Source organism: Saccostrea cucullata, unplaced genomic scaffold (genome assembly GCF_032062105.1).
Source record: "Saccostrea cucullata isolate Sc308-1 unplaced genomic scaffold, CSIRO_AGI_Scuc_v1 ctg29, whole genome shotgun sequence".
In the NCBI taxonomy this organism is placed as follows: domain Eukaryota; kingdom Metazoa; phylum Mollusca; class Bivalvia; order Ostreida; family Ostreidae; genus Saccostrea; species Saccostrea cuccullata.
In genome coordinates, this window is record NW_026936770.1 from 223,745 (window position 1) to 246,063 (window position 22,319).

A 22,319-nucleotide genomic window follows, 5' to 3' on the forward strand; every position below is an offset into this window, starting at 1 on the left:
GACTTTATTTACTTAGAGAAGAATGGCATGCTTTCTGTGGGGGACTACAAGTTCCTGATCAAAATGTTTGAACATATAGATGTAAGGGCTATACCTCTAATCAAAAAGGTTGCCCTCAAAATCAACGAGGCACCCATTGTAAGACATAAAACTGGTTTCATTTACGATTTTAAGCTTTAGCTATTGTTTTTTTTACCAATTATTTTGTATGTTTATTATTTTAATTTATTAAAAGTTATTGTAATACACAGTACAGCACTAAATATGCCATATTTGGTTATTTCTACTGTTGTCTAGATTTGTTTTTGGATGGACAGTCATCTTGTATAATTATGTTTTATTACAAAAATATACTAGTAAATGTTTAATGTTTTGTTTCATGATGTGATCAAGGGATTGGCTTGCATGATGATTTGCAGAAACGCCAAAATCTTATGTACATACAATATAATAACGAATATTATTCTACACTTATTATTTTTAAATGATAAACTATAATAAACTATCCTTCAGCCATCACAAAATTGTACAAACTAGGCACTTGTGGTTCAGTATTTTGACCATGTGACACAGGGCGCACCTTGTTGTACGTTGATCTGCTGGCCCTAGACAATGTCTTATTCCTATCCGTAATCTCTGGCTCCGGGAATATAGTTCTGCCATCATCACTTCCAAAACCAGACGACGCTAAGGACTTGGCGTCTTGTTTGCTGGATAAACTGTAAATGGATAGTCTCACACTAGATGAACTCCTCATGGAGGGAAGCGTCCCCGAATAAAGACTACCGTCTGTCAATGTTTGTGTAGAACCTCGATGTAAGGTCCTAGATCGAGGCATGGAAGATTGTCTGCTGGCTACCGTCGGACGATAAAGAGAATGTTGGCTACTGTTGCGACTGAAGACTTGAGAAACTTTATGCATTTCTTTGTGGCGATAGCTTTGAAGTTTATCGATTCTCGGAACCTTCTTACTGATATAAAACCTAGATAGAGGACGAACATTGGCATTAGGTATAGGCACGATGTTATTCATTCTGTCTTCCATCAGTCTTGTTTGTGGTTGTCCTCCACCATCTAGAACGGAGATATGAGTTCCCTCCCGCTTAATGGCGGCGTTAACATCCGTTGTCGTCTCAGACTCGGCTAGAAGTTCATGTCCACCAGTCGGCAGCTCTTTTGGAACTGGAAAGGAATGTTCATCGTCATCAAAGCTATATTCCTGTTTGCTCATAATTATGTTGTTCTCAAGTAAAACTCATTACTTGATTAACTTTATTGTTTCTATAATATTAATGTTAATTCTCCATTTCTGCCTATTTGAGGTTTGAAAAAAGCTAATAATTCTTACAAACCTGATATCTTTGTTGTCCCCCGCTTGAAAAGTGGGGGATATTAATTTGGGTTTGTCCGTCCGTCCGTCTTTCTGTCTGTCTGTAACGCTTTCGTTTCCACACGATATCTCGAGAACCCTTTGAGCTTTTGCAATGAAATTTAGCATAGCAACTCCCTATGGACTAAAGAAGACCCCTATTGATTTTGAGGTCAAAAGGTCAAAGGTCAAGGTCATAAATAAGCAAATTCTGTCTGTTAAAACACTTTCGTTTCCACACGATATCTCTAGAACCATTTGAGCTATCGCAATGAAATTTTACATAACAACTCCCTGTGGCCTAAAGAAGACCCCTATTGATTTTGAGGTCAAAAGATCAAAGTTCAAGGTCGTAAATTTATACATTCTGTCTGTGTGTAACACTATCAGAATTTCAAGAAGATTTTGAGCTTATGCAATGTAATTTTATACCAAAACTCCATAGGACTTCTCTCACACCTCTCAAAGTGCCCCACCCCGTTTGTTTTATTAGTATTTATAGTATTACATGTCGCTATTTTTAGCGCAGGGGCATGAGGAGAGTTATTGCGTATAAAAAGGTTCTCGGCGGACTTTATGTTCTTATTTCATCTATTATAACTGTTTAATAAAGGCTAAATAAATCAAACACCATGGATTGTGTAAAATTTTGAGAATACCGAACATGAAAACATGAATATATACATGTATGTGACTTCAGTTCTGCATATACTTCACTCCATATACAGTGACTTCGTGGTCTGGTGGTTATGTCTCAGTTCAAATGTGAGAGGTTTTCAATAAACTTTTTTTTTTTTAAATTTTTTTTTTTACTAAATGATAGTATTCAGCATGTGAAATGAAAAATTTATGAGGTTATAAAATCATCATTACAGTGTGATAAATATTCCATATAAAAAAATCTTCTATACACATAATAAAGAATAAGCAATCAAATCTTTATATGCATATTGACATACATGTATTTTATTTCCTTCAGTATACATGTATACATTTAATAATTCTACAAATTCAGTCAGGGGGATCCGACTTTTTCCCTAAGCGGGGGACACGAATTCTCTGAATTAGCTTGTTTCACTAGGGGTTGGATGTGTACCAATGAAAGCGACAAGGAATTACCACAATAACAATTCCCTGTTACTTACTAATTAAAGGTTTCCTCTCCATCCTTTTCTTCCAGTAGGTTCGCCTATAACAATACAGGGATACAACCACGATCACGTAGATAACAAACAGAACGGCCAGGACAGACAAAACAATTGCTAACGTATCGTCATCCTCGGCTAAAGAAGTTGGAGCTGCGGAAAATAGAATTAAACAGGGAATTAAATCTTACCAACTTGAGGGCTCTTGAGAGTGTTCTCTAAATCAGTTTCTAATTTGTTCCATTTCTTGTAATGTATTTCTTTATAGTTTATGCTTGATACTGGTACGAGGAACATTTCAAAAGTTCTGAGAACTGGTACTGTAAAGGGGGAAATAACACACAGTGTAAACATTCGCTATATTTACGGTGTTAAAAAATCCGCGAATTCAAGAAACAGTTAAATAAGTTTTCAATAAACATTTTCTTTTAAAATTTGATTATAGACTCGATCGGATAGGTACACCAAAACTCGGTTATTACGAAGTCGCTGGGACCTATGAAATAAGTTCGCCATATCCGTAATTCGTTAAAACCGTATATGAAATTCATTAATTTATATAGCTGGGGATCCAAGACGACTTCGCTATATCCATGAATTCGCAATATCCGTGTTCGTACTTAACGAGTTTTACTATATGAGTCATTCAGTAATTACGAGTGGTACTTGTTATTCACTTATTTTAATCATTAAAGTCAATAGCTGAATTCCACACTTTTCTAAAGTTATGTCCTTTGGCCGCCATCTTTGGGGAAAAACCCATAGAATGCTCACAAAAATGGCAATCCTCAGCTGACTCCGCTACGCTCCATGTTATGTGCGAGGCATCCGAGGAACTCTGTGTGGAATCCTCACAGTAACCTTTGTAGTTTTCTGGTTTTAACTTCCTTATTTGACTGAAAAAAAATCTGTGCATCTTGTTTATTGATTGCCCTAGGATGGGGCTACCCATACATCAAAAGAAAAAATTAATCACGGTGGATTTATGGAAGCACGCCCAAATCTTTGGTAGCATATGAAGGAAAATGGCATTTCTTTCCCTTTTGCTTGACCCCGCAAAGGGACACAACTTTTGTAAAGTGTGGATTGGTCTATTGAAGATGACTCCCCTTCGGAGCGACCAGTTTGTGCAAATGGCGAAAAAGAAATCGTCGCTGTTCAAAATGCAATTGCTTATGATGCTAGATATACAGTTGAGGAAATAGCAGACTTAACTAGCATTATTTCATCAGCAGTTTCCGTATTCTAAATGAAAATTTAAAGCTTAGAAAAGTCTGCTTTTCGGAAGAGCAAGACACATCCGGGTAGCAATGGCTTCATCCTTACTAATAGTTTATGAAGATTGTGACCAGATGCGAATAAAGGAGATTGTAACTGGTGATGAAACATGGCTATATTTTTTTGAACTAGCTCAATAATAAAGTTTGGATCGGTGAAAATGACAAAAGGTCTCAAATTGCACGCAGAAACTGGACTCTCTGAAGAGTAATGTACGCCTTATTCTTGATTCCAAAGTTCCTGTTACTCAGGTTCCGGTTCCAGAACACAGCAGTGTTACTGGTCAATTTTATGTAGAAATTTTTTTTTCTCAGGTTATTGAGCATGAGTATGAAGGGTATATCAAAAGAGGACTAAACGACGGCATTTTCCATGTGGATTTCAAGACTAAAAAGTGTGTCAAGGTCAAGGGAGACAATTTTGACTGTTTGATATAATTTAATTTATGATATTGCTGTTCATTAATTTACCACTCACCGTTCTCATAACTTTTGAAATTCCCCTTGTATGTGAATTACTGTAAACTTTTATTCGCGACGACTTTACTTCGCGATTAACCGGGCGTAAACTCGTTCCCGACGATTAATTTTCGCGATCAAGCCCTTTTTGGATCTGTTATTTGTAAACACGGAGCTTTTCGGATCGGTTCGCGGCGAGAAAAACTCGCGAGGACGAGGCTCTCGCGAAATTTCTCGCACGCGAATAAAAATTTGTTGACAGTATAATATGAATATAGTTTACTTACCACAGGAAACTGAAAATACAAGGAAAACAAAACTTAAATCATTTACATAATCAATAAGAAGAAAAAAAAGAAACGCGAATTTAGCGTTGAATAAGTTGCATTGAAAATAAAAACAACCTATCAATAGTGTTTCAAAGATGATTTGCAAGATATGTGCTGTTTTGGATTGAGTTATTGCATGTCGTGTTAAGTCCCATTCGAGAATATTTCACTCATTTAGAGATGTCACCATGTATTCTCCACAGAAATCTTGAAACAGTATGTGCACTAAACTTGTCAAGTGCCGCATTTTGCATATTTTACCTGTTTGTGACAAACTAAGTAATGCTCCCGATGTCGGTAACACGCTGGCGGATTGTGACGTTTGGCAGTGGTCAGGTGACTGAGAGACATTGACGTAAGTTCCGGAAGACAAAGCCTGCATTTGATAGTGAAAATAACCATGGGATTGCATTTTTTTGTATACAAAGTTAAAAAAAAAAAGGAATTGAATGAAATTAAGTCAATTATATTTCACATCAATTAACATGATTTTCAAAGTATAATTACCAGACAGGTGTATCTTCTGGTTGCTGCACCATCTACTGTTGAATCAAAGTTATACAACCCTACATAGTAATTAGTTCCGGATTGGATTTTTACTACACATCCAAGCTTACCTCCAGCTGTAACAATGAAAAGCATGACAGCGATCATTTAATAAAACGTTGTTTATTTTAAGGGGGCTCTCTACAACGTCACAAACATGGCGTACTTATGCGTTAAAAAATAGAGAATTAAGAGGGTTTAACAAAATGAATTAAATATTTTAAATATTTTCAAAAAATAAAGTGAAATACTTTGGAACCTTATTTTATTGGATATTTAGCCTATTAGAAACAAATCCATGCAACATAAATCAATTTTCTTTCACAGGTGTAATATAGCATAATTTTTCATCTTATGTAGAGCTGATAAATAAAATCTGCTTCATAAATTTACAAAAACAGATCGGATTGTTCTGAAGTACAAATTGTGCCCATGGATATCCAAAATGAATGTTAAATACATTGTATTCAAAAACTCAGATTGTGTATGTACTTTGTTTTAAAAATCAAAGTATTATTTTAAATATCAATGTGATTTTGTTTCATAGAAGACTTCTACCAAGATATGAAAACGTCCACTTTTCATTCAATTGATGTCTAGGGGAATACCTTTATACTATAAAATTTAAAGTCATACATTTTGATGTTGTTAATATTGGAAAAAAATGTTCAATTAATAGTTCTTTCAACCTTTTTTTGAAACCACGTGACGTACCCGAGTAAGCTACGACCCTGCTACAAAGCGTGTAGTTGAGTGTGATACGTGAGGTATCTGTACATCCGTCCCACTCCGAGTTCGCCCCACATGACGTAGAACTGTCGTAATAAGTGTAGGTAAAAGAACCCAGTAATGGCGTAGGACAGGTCGTCATGGCGTTCTCCTCGGACCCTAAATCGTCAAAAATAAACATGCAGATTTTTTTTTTTAAAATTGAACATATACATATTTCTTACAGATGGAACAACTGAATAAAAAACCTGGAAGCACGTATAATGACAGGTAAGGGATTGTCTCCACCCACTTTTCCCTTTACGTAACCTTTTACTCTTGCCCTTGAAAATGTTTTGAAAGGGAAGTTGCCTTCCCCTCTAATTTTTTGTTGCAGCAAAATAAAATTGTCTGATGAATACATATTAATGTATATAAGATTTTTTGTGGAAAAATCTTACCACCCACAACCCCTGGACACAAGAGAAGACTTTCGATTTTTGGACAATTAACCTTTTTTTAAGTTGTCAACGATTTTTCTGGCAAGTTATCAATATTTTATCTGTCGACTCCCCCGTCCTCTACTTTCAGAAACGATGCCAAACGTGACTGATATGTACACGTTTTAGTATTAAGCTGTACTTTTAGGTTAACAAGATTTGTTTGTGAAACACTGATGCCACCGTATTTAGCAGCTTATGGCGGAGGTGGAAGTTTTTCAAATGCAAAGCAAAACTTTAAGGTCTGTTATACTATTAATTTCAGTTCCGTGTGAAGTTTTGCATTACGTCACGATCTCCTTCGACAGATGCATCCAGCGTAAAGAATTCACGTCATTGGTCAACTCATATTATCAACATTGACAGAGAAATAGTCTGTTGTACGAGCAACCAATCAGCGATTAGAAGAAATTCCAGTCGTAAAGCTTGCGGTTAGGAGACGTGCACTATTTACCTTGAGCGCAGCTGTCAAACTAGATCGTGATGTAATGTAAAACATCACGCAATCTATAGTAAAAGTGTGGCAAACTCTAAGGTCAAGTATGTTGATACCCAAAAGAAATGTCTTGTCACAATTAAGGAATGCACATGTGAATTATAAAGGCCATATCTACAACCAAGTCAATGTTAAAGGGCAAGGGAAATTTTCTTTTTGTGGATAAGCAGACACACAGCTAGACACAGATAGGCAAACGGACAGTGCAAATCAATATATTCCCAAATCAATCTGATTAAAAATCAGATCCTTGGTGGTCCTGTTTAACGGTCGCCCGGTGGCGCAGTGGTTAGAGCGTCTGTTCTAGAGTCGCGAAGTAAAGCGTCGATCCTTACGACACCCGTTTGAATCCCACGGCGGGACGTAAGATCGGTCCTTCGGATGAAACCATATACACCAAGGTCCCGTGTCGAAGTAGGTGCTGGCACGAAAAAGATCCATCACTGCTCAATGGTCCCAAGTGCCACGCCGGCGACAAAATTGACAATCAGAAAGACGCTGGTGATTTATATGCTTTTTATATTGTACAATTGTTTAAGCTTTATTGCACCTGTGTTATCCTGCAAATCATCGCGCCAGCCTCTTGTGGAATTTAATGGACACCAACCAAATGGTTTGCAAAGATGGAACCCTTATGGTCACCAAATTGCATGTGGTATACAGTATAGAGTGACATGAATTCCGATTTTTTTGTTCATCGAGAAAGTAATCATATTTGAACAAAGCTCTCTCTCTCTCTCTCGAGCAGAATTTATATCCCCTTGATAAAAAGAACTCTCCTACAAAAATAAAATTTAAAGAGAGATGGGTTTCTCCAAAAATATTTTGGAAAAGAACAAAAAAATGTAATTTGAAATATTTCTGAGGAACTTTATGTACAATACGAGGGATGATCAAAAAGTTCGCGAACTATCTCTATATTTACAAAACCGCAATTCAGATCAGAATGAAATTTGGCACACATAGAATCATATACATGTTCTATAAAAAGAATATGTGATGGAACGTTTTGTGATGTCACAATGTGAAAATGACGTCATAAGGTAGATCACGTGACAAAAAATGGTTGACTCAGACGTCTTCGAGAAACGAACGGCTGTGAAGTTAAACGTATATCTTAGAAATTCCTTTGTAGAAGTTCATAATAATTTGTACACGGTTTATGAAGACAAAAGACTTGCCATAACTTTTGTGATTATTATAGTTACATTCGCCCGCATGGCGCAGGGGTTTAAGAGCGTCTGCTCTCGCGATGTAAGGATTTGATCCTTACGTCGCGGGGTTTGAATCCCACTGGGGTAAGGGGAGACCGGTTCTTGAGATGAGACCGTTTAAACCGAGTACCTGGTCTAAGTAGGTGCTGGCATGAAAAAGATCAATGGACCTGAGTGTCGAAAAATTGCAGCTGTCATCCGGCAAGATTAGTGGTTGAGTCTCCTTATGATGGAAAAATTCACGAGAGAGGACGTTAAATAGAAAAACAAAAACATTAACCAGAAGTCTCTGTCGAGATTGTAGCTCTACTGGTTTATACTTAAAACAAAGGAAGAGAAAAGTAGCAGTTGTGACTTGAAACCTTAAAACAGCAATAAATAGTATAATGATCCTTGCCACTCATCAAAGCAAAAACCGATGCAGAGAATTATGTATCTTAGTAAAGTATACTTGTGTGCCAAGTTATATTGAAATCAGGCCAAAACTGTAGAAGGAGTAGCATTTTGAAAGAATTTCACAGAAATTTTTATTTTTAGTAACCATGGCAACACCGTTCATCGAAATCAAAAACCGATGCACAGAATTATGTATCTTAGTGTAGTCTACTTGGGTGCCAAGTCATATTGAAATATTGAGTAGCATTTTGAAAAATTGTTTACAGACAGACAGACGGACGGACGGACGCCGGACGCATTACTATCGCATAAGCTCTTCTGGTCTCTGACCAGTAGAGCTAAAAACTGCTTAGTTTGATACGTTTTAGATAAAAACAGTAAGGATTATTAATCTTGAGATTTTCAAAAGCAAATTGGAAAAATGAAATTGCTAGATTAATATGACATTAACTCATTTTGTTCTGCAAGCAGAGAGGATATACTCATCACAAATAATGTTCAGATTAATCTACGAACCCTCTTACCAACCCTAAACAGCTATGCCTCAATCTCAATCTTTTTCCTTACCTGTGGGACGTGTAGACCCGGCATTCGGATGAGACCATATAAACCGAGCTCCCGACTCCCGTGTTGCAGTAGGCGCTGACATGAAAAAGATCCCTCCCTGCCCAATGGCCCCAAGTGCCGAGTAAAGGACAAAATTTGTAACCATCCACCGGCAACTGGTGCCAATATCTTACCGGTACTCATATTTCTCTCCCCGTCGGTTATCTTTCAAAGCTGGAAATAGCCAGAGTTCACAAATTGCCATATCTGGGATTATATGCATATCTGGGCTGTTATGGGATAAGTTAGATTTTCTGTACCCAGTGTTTCTATGATTTCCATCACAACCCGACATTTACTTGGCTGGTAGTCCGATATATCTGACGTTTTCCAGGCTTTTTTGTATGGTTTTTAAATCGTACCAAAAAAAAAAAAAGCCTGGAAAACGTCATATGTATCGAAATATATTGCTAGGTGCGTTATCCTTGTGCAGAATGACTCCCATCGTCTCTAGCCATGGCCCGGAGTCCGCATATAGTTCTCTCCTACCCGTGGCTGCTTGATCACAAAAAGTGTCGTAATCTTGAATATTTACACCTCTCTATTGTGACGTCATATTCATTCAATGAGAAGTTTTGTTTCCATCGCAATTGAAATTTAAAACAATTTACATAAGCAGTATACAAGAAATATTTTGTACACTGCGATTGGGTATTGAAAGGTCACATCAAAGTTCATTATCCGACTATGCTTTACTCGCATTGGTCAATACTGTAATGAACTACGAGAAATTCTCTTCTCATTCAACCACGGCCAGAATACGAGAGAGTCGTGCATTTTGGCCTTGGTTTGCGACGATGAATGACTCCAGATTTGTACGATCTTGACGCTATCACTTTACTGTTCTCATCAAATCTGATTTGATAACCCGCGCCAAGTAGTCTCCAGTTACGGAAGTCAGTTTTGGGTAGTACAATGTGATTCAGAATACTAGTAATTTCGTTGATGTCACAGAAAACAACATAGCATAACATTCCCTGCTGTTTTCGTTACACGTGCTTTCAATGTTGATGGCGAGGATTGATTAATTGCATGTTGTTTAATGTTCATCTCGAGATTTTTTTTCACTCGTATGGAGACGCAACCACTTGCCGGTGGAAAGCTGCAAATGCAAATTCTGTCCTGTACTTGGCACTCAGGTTTATTGAGCAGGAAGGGATCTTTTTCGTGCCAGCACCTACTGAGACAAGGGAGCTTGGTTTATACGGTTTCATCCGAAGGACTGGTATCCACGTCCCACAGTGGGATTCAAACCCGCGTCGTAAGGATCAACTCCTTTCTTTGCGACCCCAAGCAGACGCTCAAACCACTGTGCCACGCGGGCAACATGATGACGAGGAAGGATACTTCCAAAAATAATTTTATTGCTTACTTTCTGGTTAATAAATTATATGCAGGTTTCATCACGTGTAACTATTTCATTAATAAAGAAATTTCCTGTAAAGGAACGGTCTCCATGTCCCAAAAGGCTCGAACCCGGTTCGCCCTGGGGATCGGTCCTTCAGATGAGACCGTTTAAACCGCAGTAGGTGCTGGCACGAGAAAGACCCCTCATTGCTCAATGGCCCTAAGTGCCGAGTATAGAACAAAATTTGCAGCTCTCCACCGGCAACTTGATCCTTATGAGTGAAAAATTCTCTCGAGAAACATGTAAAAAAAACAAACAAACGTAAGACTGGCACACAGGTCTATTGAGCAGGAAGGGATCTTTTTCGTGCTAGCACCTACTATGTTGTTCAATGTGCACCTGGAGAATTTTTCACTCATATGGAGACGCCACCACTTGCCGGTAGAGAGTTGCAAATTTGTCCTATGCTTGGTACTCAGGGCCATTGAGCAGTGAGGGATCTTTTTAGTGCCAGCACCTCTTGCACCTCGAGACCTCGGTTTATGAGGTATCATCCGAAGGACAGGTCTCCATGTTCCACAGTGGGATTCGAACCCGTGCACCGCGACGAACGGATCGAGTCCTTATTTCGCGACTGTAAAGCAGACGCTCTCACCACTACGTCAAGCGGGCGACTGTGTATAACTTTTCTTCCGATCGTATGTTTTCTTCTTTCCATCCAGTGCAAAACCACTTAAGTATTCTCTGCGTGATGGGGTGACTGTCTATATACAGTGCTCATAAAAGATTAAAAGCGTAGAGATGTGATGTCAAGTGGCTGGCACTGGCCAGCTGGGTCTTAAAGCTGTCCAGGGTTCTGGTCATCACCATTCCTCCTGGTAAGGAATTCCACAGCCAGATGGCTTAAGGGAAGAAGGAGGTCTTATACACTTCTGTCCTTGTGTGTGATACCAGGAATCGCGGGGTGTTGCCTCTGGTCCTCAGCGATGCTGGGTGTAAGTAGCTCTCCGCCGGGATGTCCACAAGATGGTAAACTATCCTATATATCATGAAAACTTTCCCGACGGATCTGAAGTGACTGCCATTAGAGCTGCTGTAGCATGGATGTTACACTGCTTGTGCGTTAGTAATCTCCAATGGTGAGTCTAGCTGCCCTACGTTGCACTGTCTCGATCTTCTTGATACTCTCCTTCTTAGCTGGGTTTATACGCTGGACATATGGAGAATTGGTGTTCATTCTGCTCATTTACATATTTGCCACATTGAAGCTATAATAGCGGCAGATTCCATAAAGGATTATACAGAGAACTTACAAAAAATTACAATTTTTTTTTTATAAACCAACTATTTCGGATAAAGTTCTTCCGTCGATTTTTTTTTTGTTTTTAGCTCACCTGAGCCGAAGGCTCAAGTGAGCTTTTCTGATCACATTTTGTCCGTCGTCCGTCCGTCTGTCTGTCTGTCTGTCTGTCTGTCTGTCCGTCTGTAAACTTTTCACATTTTCGACTTCTTCTCAAGAACCATTGGGCCAATTTTGACCAAACTTGGTACAAAGCATCCTTGGGTGAAGGGGAATTTAAATTATTAAAATAAAGGGCCGAGTCCCCTCACAAGGGGAGATAATCAAGAAAAGACAAAAATAGGGTGTGGTCATTAAAAAGTCTTCTTCTCAAGAACCACAGGGCCAGGAAAGCTGAAACTTATGTGAAAGCATCCTAGGGTAGTGTAGATTCTAAATTGTTCAAATCATGACCCCCGGGGATAGGGCGGGGCCACAATGGGGAATCAAAATTTTACATAGAAATATATAGGAAAAATCTTTGAAAATCTTCTTCTCAAGAACCACTGGGCCAGGAAAGCTGAAACTTATGTGGAAGCATCCTAGGGTAGCGTAGATTCTAAATTGTTCAAATCATGACCCCCGGGGGAAAGGCGGGGCCACAATGGGGTATCAAAGTTTTACATAGTAATATATAGGAAAAATCTTTGAAAATCATCTTCTCAAGAACCATTGGGCCAGAAAAGCTGAAACTTATGTGGAAGCATCCTGGTATAGTGTAGATTCGAAATTGTTCAAATCGTGACCCCTGGGGGAAGGGCGGGGCCACAATGGGGAATCAAAGTTTTATATAGAAATATATAGGAAAATCTTTGAAAATCTTCTTCTCAAGAACCACTGGGCCAGGAAAGCTGAAACTTATGTGGAAGCATCCTGGTATAGTGTAGATTCTAAGTTATTCAAATCATGACCCCCGGGGGAAGGGCAGGGCCACAATGGGGAATCAAAGTTTTACATAGAAATATATAGGAAAAATCTTTGAAAATCTTCTTCTCAAGAACCACTGGGCCAGAAAAGCTGAAACTTATGTGGAAGTATCCTGGGGTAGCGTAGATTCTAAATTGTACAAATCATGACCCTGGGGGAAGGGCAGGGCCACAATTAGTAATCAAAGTTTTGCATAGAAATATATAGGAAAAATCTTTGAAAATCTTCTTCCCAACAACCACTGGGCCAGAAAAGCTGAAACTTATGTGCACATGGAAGGATCATGGGGTAGTGTAAATTTCAAAATGTCTGAATTATGATCAGTGGGGTAGGATGGGGATGCATTATGTATTACAAGGGGGAAATCTGGTAAAGAACAGAATGGTCAAAGCTTCTCAGGTGAGTGATGTGGCCCATGGGCCTCTTGTTCTTTATTGCTAGCGCTCTCGAGCGCTAGCAACTACGTTAGTCCAAATTCCTTGAATACGCATGCTCGGCTTCACGGTCGTGCATTCTGGGAAAACTACTAAAGATAGACTCTATAAAATAGAGTTGCACGTTTTACAATTTTAAAAATTAAAGAAATTGTACATTTTGAGTTTTTGCAGGATCTTATGAAAATAAATGAAAAGTAAATCAGGTGAGAGCAACCTCATTAATAAACTGCACATTATTCCATATGGGGAATTCCCGATCGTGGGTCGTACCAGTTTGGAATAGCAATGTGCCTTGATATTAGTTGGACATCGGCTGATATTTCTGCCGGGGAAGGTCAGGGTGGAATTGGAGGTCTTAGTAATCTTATCGATGTGGGTATCCCAGCTAAGATTCTTGTGGATTGTGAGACCAAGATACTTGGCAGAGTCGACAGTGTTCAGGACTCGGTCGTTATGGTATAATCGGCGCAAAATGGGGATTTCCGGTTTGTAACTTCACACTTATCCGGGTTGAACTGCATGAGCCATTTGTCCTCCCACTCCTGAAGGTTATTTAAGTCGAGACGAGTGGTAGATGACACTGTTGATGGCAAGTCATTGATGAAGATCAAGAAGAGTAGTGGACCTAAGACAGTTCCCTAGGGGTCTCCCGATGAAACGATGGTGGCTGCTGACGATTGGCCATCGAGTACAACACGCTGGTTGCGTCCGGTAAGGAAACTCGAGGTCCAATGGTGGGTTTGACTTCTAATGCCATAATGGTGTAGTTTCATCAGAAGTCGGTTGTGGGGGACTTTGTCAAAGGCCTTGGAGATATCCAGGAGTACGCAATCCATTTGTTCTCTGATGTCTAGGCTCTGTGCAAGGTCGTTGACTGATAGGCTGAACTGTGTCTCAGTAGATCGATGCTTCCTGAAGCCATGCTGGCTATTCGCCAAGAGCCCATGGCTGTGTAAGTGACCAATGATGTGGCTATGGATTATATGCTCCATGACCTTGCTAAAAAACAGAAGTCAGGGACACTGGGCGGTAGTTGACTGCTGCACTCCTATCTCCCTTCTTAAAAAGTGGCGTGATGTTAGCCGACTTCCATTCATCTGGCAACCTGCTTTGGTCTAATTTAGCTTGGTATAGCAGGGTCAAGGCTGTGCTATCTGGTGGGAGGTTTCTTGCAGTAGTCATGCAGACTTCATCAGGTCCTGTGGACTTGTGGGGGTCGAGCTGTTCCAGTAGATTCTCCATCCCATTTTGATGAACGTTAATGCTTGGAACTGTCGGATTTGGGCTGGGTCCCATATATGGAAGTGGGTTGCTGGGATTCTCAGTAGTGAATACGGATGTGAATTGTTGGTTAAGGATATCTGCCTTCACCCTGGCACCCTTGTATGTTAATCCATCGCGTATTAGTGTTGCCACTCCGCATGCATCAGTTTGTTTACTTTTAATTAAGTTCCACAGTCGATTTGGTTTATGGTCTTCATCCATGATGATGTTGTGTAAATATTCATGATATCTTAGTTTGCGCCGAACATGTACAGCTTCTTAAGGTGCTTATACCGTGAGTGGTCCTGAGTAGATCTGGTTTTCACGTATTGCCTATAGGCAAGATCTTTTCTTCTGGACAGGGGCTTTAGATCTCCTGTGACCCAGGGCTGCTTGAAGTGTGTCGTTGTCATCTTTGATGGAACATTCCTATTCAGGGCATCAAGGCATCCACTTTTAAGGCTGGACTACAGATCCTCGATTGGGTGTAAGATTGGGTGGGACTAAAGGCAGTTATATTGTTTCTGAGGTCCTCCAAGTCTGCTTTGTTCCACAGGTACAACTTCCGACAAATAGGTCATTGAACCTGGACATCACTGTCGATAAATAATGCTTCGTGGTCACTTATGCCTGGGAGTGGTCTCGGACGATTTACTAGTAAGGGTCTGTTTGTAAGGAATAGGTCGAGGGTTGAATTATTCTTTGTTGGGAACTCCACCATTTGCAGTAGGCTAGAATCAGCAAAAAAGTTTAGGAAAACGTTGTTCAGCCCTTTTTGGATTTTGATTCCCATTGATAGAGTTGTTTGACCAGGAGATATCTGGGAGATTGATTTCACAAGTCAGTCAAAATTGGGAGGTAGGGTGTGCTTGTATGATGCTATGGAGCTCTTCACATATTCGTTTCGCTGCCTCTTGGTTGCTACTGGGCGGTCTGTATAGTCATGCTATATTCAGTGACTTGCATGTCCCTCTCTTCACCGATATCATCTCTGATGTTTTAGAGATATGGAGTTCATCGCATGGTGTATTTGCCTTTGTTATGATTATGACACCTCCAGAACCATCTTCACGATCCCTCCTATCTTTGACGACATAATCCGTAGGAAAGAATTCACTGTCATGAACATCAGGTCGTAACCACGACTCAGTGCCTACATTGATGCCAGGGCTAGCAGAAACTACAAGGTTCATGAAGCTCGCCTTTCTTTTCCGCACGTATGCTTTGTAAGTTGAGTGAGATAATGCGAAATTTGTGTTGTGGCGGTTTTGCTGTGGTACCTGGTGACGTTCCCTTCTTAGGCGAGGATGATTGTAATGGTGAGCCGGGATCCCCTGAACTACTCCTGCTAGAGTCAGTGTTGAAGCTGTTATAGGTGTTCGATGTGTCTATGATAAAGAACTCGGAAAGAGAAGTAGAAAAGTTCGGCAGGCCACACGAACAGCATATCCAGCTGACGTCAGAGTGAGCGTTGCATTGGTACATTTGACTTGGCATACCTAGGCATCACGTGGTACCACTGGTCACAGTTATCACATGCAATAGCACGCTGACCCCATCTGTAGGCCTTGTGACAAACCTGATATGGGTACTTGGGTGGGCGAGGGCCAGGGTTAAGCTCACAGTCAGCTGATCTAAGCAGTAGTAAAATGCTTATGTATAGGAAATGGTCATTCTTGCTGCGCTTCATAAGTGATTTAGCGCCACACCATTGTTTACGTTTTGCAAAACCGTAAGATACCGGTGAACTGATTCAAGTTTATGTTCAAAAAAAATGTTTTTTAGCATTTACATAGTAGATATTTATACCCCATGCAACAAGTTGTGTGAGGTATAATGTTTTTGACCCGTCCGTCAGTAAGTCAGTCAGTGTGTCAGTCCTGTTTTTGTCAGCGGAACTCCTCATAAATGGCTGCACAGAATTTCGTCAAATGCAGTTATTAAGAACACAGTGTGTAGATGTGCATATTACCAGGAAATTCCGATTCCTTAATTTTTTCCGGGAATTTCAGCACTTTTACAATTAGATTTTTGGCCATATCTTGAATATTGAGATGAACAGTTTGTCAGCGCAACTCCTCATAAACCGCTGCACAGAATGTTGTCAAACTTTGAAGATATTTGGACACAATGTTAAGATGTGCATATTACCAGAAAATTCGGATTTCCTGGGAATTTCCGCAATTTTCAACTTATATATTTTGCCATACCTTGAATATAGAGATGATCAGATTGTCAGCCGACTCCTCTGCACAGAATTTTCTCAAACTTTGTAGATATGTAGTACACGGTGTGTGTATATGTGCATATTACCAGGAAATTCCGATTCCATTATTTTTCTGGGAATTTCGACACTTTTCAACTTAGATTTTTGGCCATACCTTGAATATAGATTTACAGGAAATTGGGATTCCTTTAGTTTTCCCGGCTATTTCAGCACTTCGAGTTTTGGGGGAACGTGGGGTATGTGAGCTTGCTCACTTTTTTCTATTATCTTATCTGGATGGCTTGGTAGCTTGTTTGGAATCTGTTTTCAGAGAGATGTATCTTCTAAATTTTTGTTCTAAAGTACTTATATTGTGTGGGCCTCATGGACAAGAAGAGGTTTGCCTTGCAAAAAGGGACTTGTTCTAAATTTTCTTATGCTTTTTTTTCTGGTAACAAAGCAAGCAAAACAGATCCCTTGCTGAGTTACCGGAGCAAAATTATTTCAATACCATTGTGTAACTTTAAATATTCCAAGGATACTCATTCTAACTAGGCTTTCCCAATCTAAAAGCATTAAATAGTAAATACATCCATTTAGAGATGTTGTTGAAAGCTCTGTTGTCCTCTCCTGTCTAAAATCTGCTTATCATTTTAATTGTTAAAAGTTAATTATAAAATAATAGTTTTTTAAATTTTAAAAAAATCTGTCTATTATGTCTCTCAATATTTTGTACACATTTGAAGATAAACTAGAGGTACTGTGAGCAATGAGCTCACTAAATGATACCCCCCGCCTCCCATATGAATATGAATATAATGGCAGTGTCCATGTTTTGCTCTGGAAAATCAAAAATATATGTCAGATCAAAAAGTAAAATAGGAGGTGCACAATGGCAATATGTAATTAAGAATCTGTGAAAGTTTCATTAAATTCCCTGCAGTGGTATGAGAGGAGTTGCGGATAAGAGATGGGTACCCCAAAGCGTAACAGACGGACGGACGGAAATACTGATTACTATATACCTCCCACTTTTCAAGCGGGGGGTATAACTAGAGGTACTGTGAGCAATGAGCTCACTAAATGATAACCCCCTCCCCCGCCTCCCATATGTATAAAATGGCAGTGTCCACGTTTTGCTGTGGGAAACCCAAAATATGTGTTGGATCAAAAAGTAAAATAAGAGGTGCACAATGGCAATATGTAATCAATATTCTGTGAAAGTTTCATCAAATTTCATTCAGTGGTTTGAGAGGAGTTGCGGATAAGAGATTGGTACCCCAAAGCGTAACAGACAGACGGACGGACGGACATACCGATTACTATATACCCTCCCGCTTTTCAAGCGGGGGTATAATAAACCAATAATTGCATACTAATTGTTGACTTTTAGTAATAAAGAAGGTCGATTGAACCAGACCCTACTCCATTCATGTCAATCAGATGCAATAATGTTGTTTACAAAGCTTGATACAAGAGTTTATCTTGTTTTTGGTTTTCAGAACCCATACACAGTTAGTGGATGCCCCCGTATGGCAGATTTTGGCGAAGGTTTAAGTTTCTCAGATGCAAGTTCAACTCTCAAGGTCAAAACCAAACGTTACGGCCAAGGTAAAAGATTTTTAAATGTGGGTCAAACTAAAAGGTCAAAAATATATACTCAGTATATCGTTAGAAACGTCTTGTTATAAAAGATTCTAAGTGAAGGACGAAACTAGGAGCAAGTGCTCAAAAACTGTGGCCAAGGTAAAAGTTTCTTCTTTTAAATGTGGGTCAGACTAAAAGGCCAGGAGGTTAAGTATGTGTGTAGTCAAGGGAAGATTGATTGTAGATTGTTTTAACGTCCCTCTGCAGAATTTTTCACTCATATGGCGACGCCACCTCTTGTCGGTGGAGAGCTGCAAATTTTGTCCTATACCGGGCACTTAGGGCCATTGAGCCGTGAGGGGTCTTTTTGTACCAGCACATACTGCGACACGGGATTTCGGTTTATAGTCATTTGCATGGTCTCATCCAAGAGACCGGTCTCCACGTTCCAAGGTGGGATTTGAACCCGCGACGTAAGGATCAACTCCTTATACTGAATACTCCGCAACTCTAGAGCAGACGCCCTAACCACTGCGCCACGCGATTCGAAGATGAACTGTCACCAGGAATAGTAAACACATTTGACCTGCAAAAGTCATAGCTCCAACCAGTCAAAAGTTAAGGGCAATATTAAAGTTTTTGCAGACAAACAGCTAGACAGACGAACAGTTAGACAGACAGACGGACAGGGCAAAAACTATATACCCTTCATCTTTGTTGATTACGGGGGCTTAAGAAGTATATACACAAATTTGCCTGCTTTGCCAAAATGATTTTCTGATTTTGCACGAGTTTTTTAGTTTTGGGTTTAAATTACCGTACTGTGCGAGAACGAGAGTGCATATATGCAAAATCAACCTTTTGTGCATAATTTTGCATATTTTACAAATTTATGACGGTTACATTTTAAACAATGTACCTTGTTTAACAAGAACTTGGAAAAGTTCTACTGGAGTAGTTGTCGTGCACACGTCAGAAATTCCATAGGAATCAGACACGCTCCCTTTCATTCGCCCCAGATCGACGCTGTCCTCTATGATTCAAATCCAGAGAGAAGGTAAACATTTTTTGCAATGAACACAGTTTGTAGAATAAAAGATCGAGGAGAACGATGATACAGAAAATAAACATAATCAAAAAGGTAAATCTTTTATTCTATAAACAAAGCAGAAGAATGAATGCTGGCAAACATAGGTCATGAACAGATCACTTCAGCGGAAGTTTACTTAAGAAAAAAAAGCTTTTGAAGATTTGTAAACTTAAATGCAAAAGTTTTACCTGTTTGCTGGTAGTAATAATAAGAATATTGCGTAACCGTAGTAATATCCATACACAAATACAGGTACAGCTGAAGAGTTCCTATGGATCCATACGTCAGAGATACCGTGGTGGTGGTTCTATTATAGAAAGTCCGTTTATTGTTTATAGTATTTTATGTAGGACTTTAAACATTAACTAATATAAAGCTGAGAAAAATTAATGCACAATGATTGTGAAAAATGTTATATTAACTATTTTAAATAAAATTTCTTTGATATAATAAATATGAAAGTACATGATCATGAATTGTGTAAAATTCCTGAATGTTTATAGTCTTGAAATTGATAATTTAGTATGGCAATAGGAATTAGTGTTTTCTTATTTTCTTGAAAGCACATCTAAATATTAGTAACTCGAATACAAGTTTAACTTGTTAAAGATCCTCATTTTCATCTTTTATACAATTGAAGCTAAAATGTTCGGTTACCTTGCTAGATATTTAGACCCACTGACAGTTACACACGTCCAGTTTGTACTTGTAGCCCCTGTGCCGTACCCCTTCTGTGACATAAACATAATGCTTCCTGAAAAATGCACTGTTCCATATTTGCTGTCTGTCCAGCTCCCAGTGGAGAGCGGAAATGTACAGGTGTATACTTTAAAAAGAAAAAAATATACAGGTGTATACTGCTATAGGAAATTGCAAAGGTGTATAATGCTAAAGGGAAATGTACGGGTGTATACTGTTAATAGAAAAAATACAGGTGTATACTGCTTATGGAAAATGTACTGGTGTATAGTGCTAATGGAAATTGTACATGCACATTCTCCATTAGCAGTACATTTACCATAATCGCATACATACTTCTGCATAAGCAATTCCCAGAATGTAAGTGTACATCTGTACATTTTATAATTAGCAGTAAAAACTTGTACATTTCCATTAGCAGTATACGCCTCTTCATTTTCCATCAGCTCTATCTTCTAATTGGAAAGAATAATGCTGGTGGGAAAAGACAGATTATTTGAGAAATGTATATATTACTTGATGAAACCCCGCGCAAGCGCGGGATAATTTGTTTAAAACTTGTATCAAAACTATTCCAAAAAGTATCTTTCACATTCTACGGACTTTCTAGATCTTTCAATAAAGAGTGAGATCGGACGTAAACGGAAAGAATTTGCACATTTTGTTTCTTAATCAGTAATCGCATTTTATTTCTTTTATATTACATAAATCAAGTTTTGATTGAATAATTCATTAATGATGTTTTATGGAATAATTTTAAAACGCTTTCTTGATGTCAGCTTCATTAGAAAATGTCAGTAACTTGGATCCGCTAACCGGAACCACCACCGTACTCTCTTTTGTGCTATTTCGAGGCTGTTTACTAAAAATGAAAGTATACTTTTAATTAAATTCATTATAATTTCTATGCGAGTGAATTTTGAGTAAAGTTTACGGACATCACCTTATACCTGTGTATTTCTAGAGGATTAAGTAAGAACTCTGGTGTTGTCGTTTATTAGCAAAAATTTATTAAAATATAAGTATAGATATATGCATGATATGTGTACTCTAACAATACAACAGTACAGTAGTTAACAGGAATTTGATATACCGCAAAAATATGTTACAGTATTATATGTTTATATTGTTATGGGAAATAATGAGATATATACTGTATATAAAACGTGTATTTTTAAACGGAAATGACATCAGATATTAAAAAAAATGAAAGAAAATTATTATATGTTCAAACAATTTTAGTTTGTATTAATTTTTAATAACAATAAGCAAACTTTATGTTTGAATTAAAATTCATGTAATGCTGTTATCAACATTATTATCACAAGAACCTTCTATGATATTATAAGGTATCCTTGATATATATAAACATCAAAATCATACCTGCGGATGGAAGTAAGCTGAGGATAATATAATGTAGCATCATCCCTGTAAATCATGTGACTGAGTTGTGGATAACAGTCATACTGTAATAAGATTCGTTACTATTTAGTTCTATTTAAAGACTTGAAAGCTAAATTAGTTAATCAGTACTGTCAAATTGTCGTATCTAAGCCTTTTAAAGAACCTCTTACATTTAAAAGACATGAAAAAGTGTAGAATTTCAAAAGAATTCACTGGTCTGTAGGGAACAATACAAATCTAATGAATGAACTCTTTCTATTGTTCTATTAAATTAAATGTCGCAATTTATTGAAGTAATAGAACACAAGACAAAAATAGAACTGTAAATGCAATTGTGAATTAAGTTTTGTTTTCTCTAAAAGCGGGCAATATTTATTTGATTATATTCGTCTGTTATTACGTATATGTCTGTAAGACTTTTATATCTAAATTCTTTATAATCTGATAAAAAAAAACTTTTACTTTTGAGGTATAAAGGTCAAGGTCAGAAATTCACGTTACATATAATACCAGTAGTCTTCTTAATTCAAGTTGTTCAATCAGTTTTAAGGACATTTGAAAAGTAATAAATTATTGTTTCTCTCAAATCATTATACAAGCATGCTTCAATATACTCTATATCCATTGGAGCAGAAAGCATCATGCATATTTTGAATAATTCATAATCGAAGATTCAGGGGCACTTATATGTAGTTTTTGCTCTTTCTATCTGCCTGTCTGTCTGATTGCAAAAACTATAACATTCCTCATATCTGTTGATTGGTTTGAGGTATGGTTTTTATTTTTTTCATGTGTCTGTCTTTCCATTTGCTTGCAAATACTATAATTTACCCTCTTCATAACTTTTGATTAGTTGGAGTATTTGCTCTAATGTTTCCGTCTTTCTGTTTCTTTGCAAAATCTATAACCTTTAAACATTATTCTTGTGACCAGAGCTTTCTTTGGGTATTAACATTTTTGGTGTCTTGATCTTA

At 38.3% G+C, this 22,319-nt stretch overlaps 1 protein-coding gene across 1 annotated transcript; it reads right to left on the bottom strand.

Moving 5' to 3' along the window:
• Nucleotides 1-282: 282 nt before the first annotated feature.
• LOC134246528 (uncharacterized) lies at nucleotides 283-21,394 on the bottom strand. Its single transcript, XM_062728912.1, has 10 exons — nucleotides 21,325-21,394; nucleotides 19,900-20,068; nucleotides 19,431-19,549; nucleotides 19,072-19,185; nucleotides 5,840-6,013; nucleotides 5,087-5,202; nucleotides 4,841-4,955; nucleotides 4,538-4,546; nucleotides 2,515-2,667; nucleotides 283-1,182 (listed from the first exon to the last, which is right to left on the bottom strand). Exons 1-10 carry the CDS (start codon nucleotides 21,365-21,367, stop codon nucleotides 503-505), a joined length of 1,692 nt encoding a protein of 563 aa, XP_062584896.1. The 5' UTR covers nucleotides 21,368-21,394; the 3' UTR covers nucleotides 283-502.
• Between the last annotated feature and the right edge of the window lie 925 nt (nucleotides 21,395-22,319).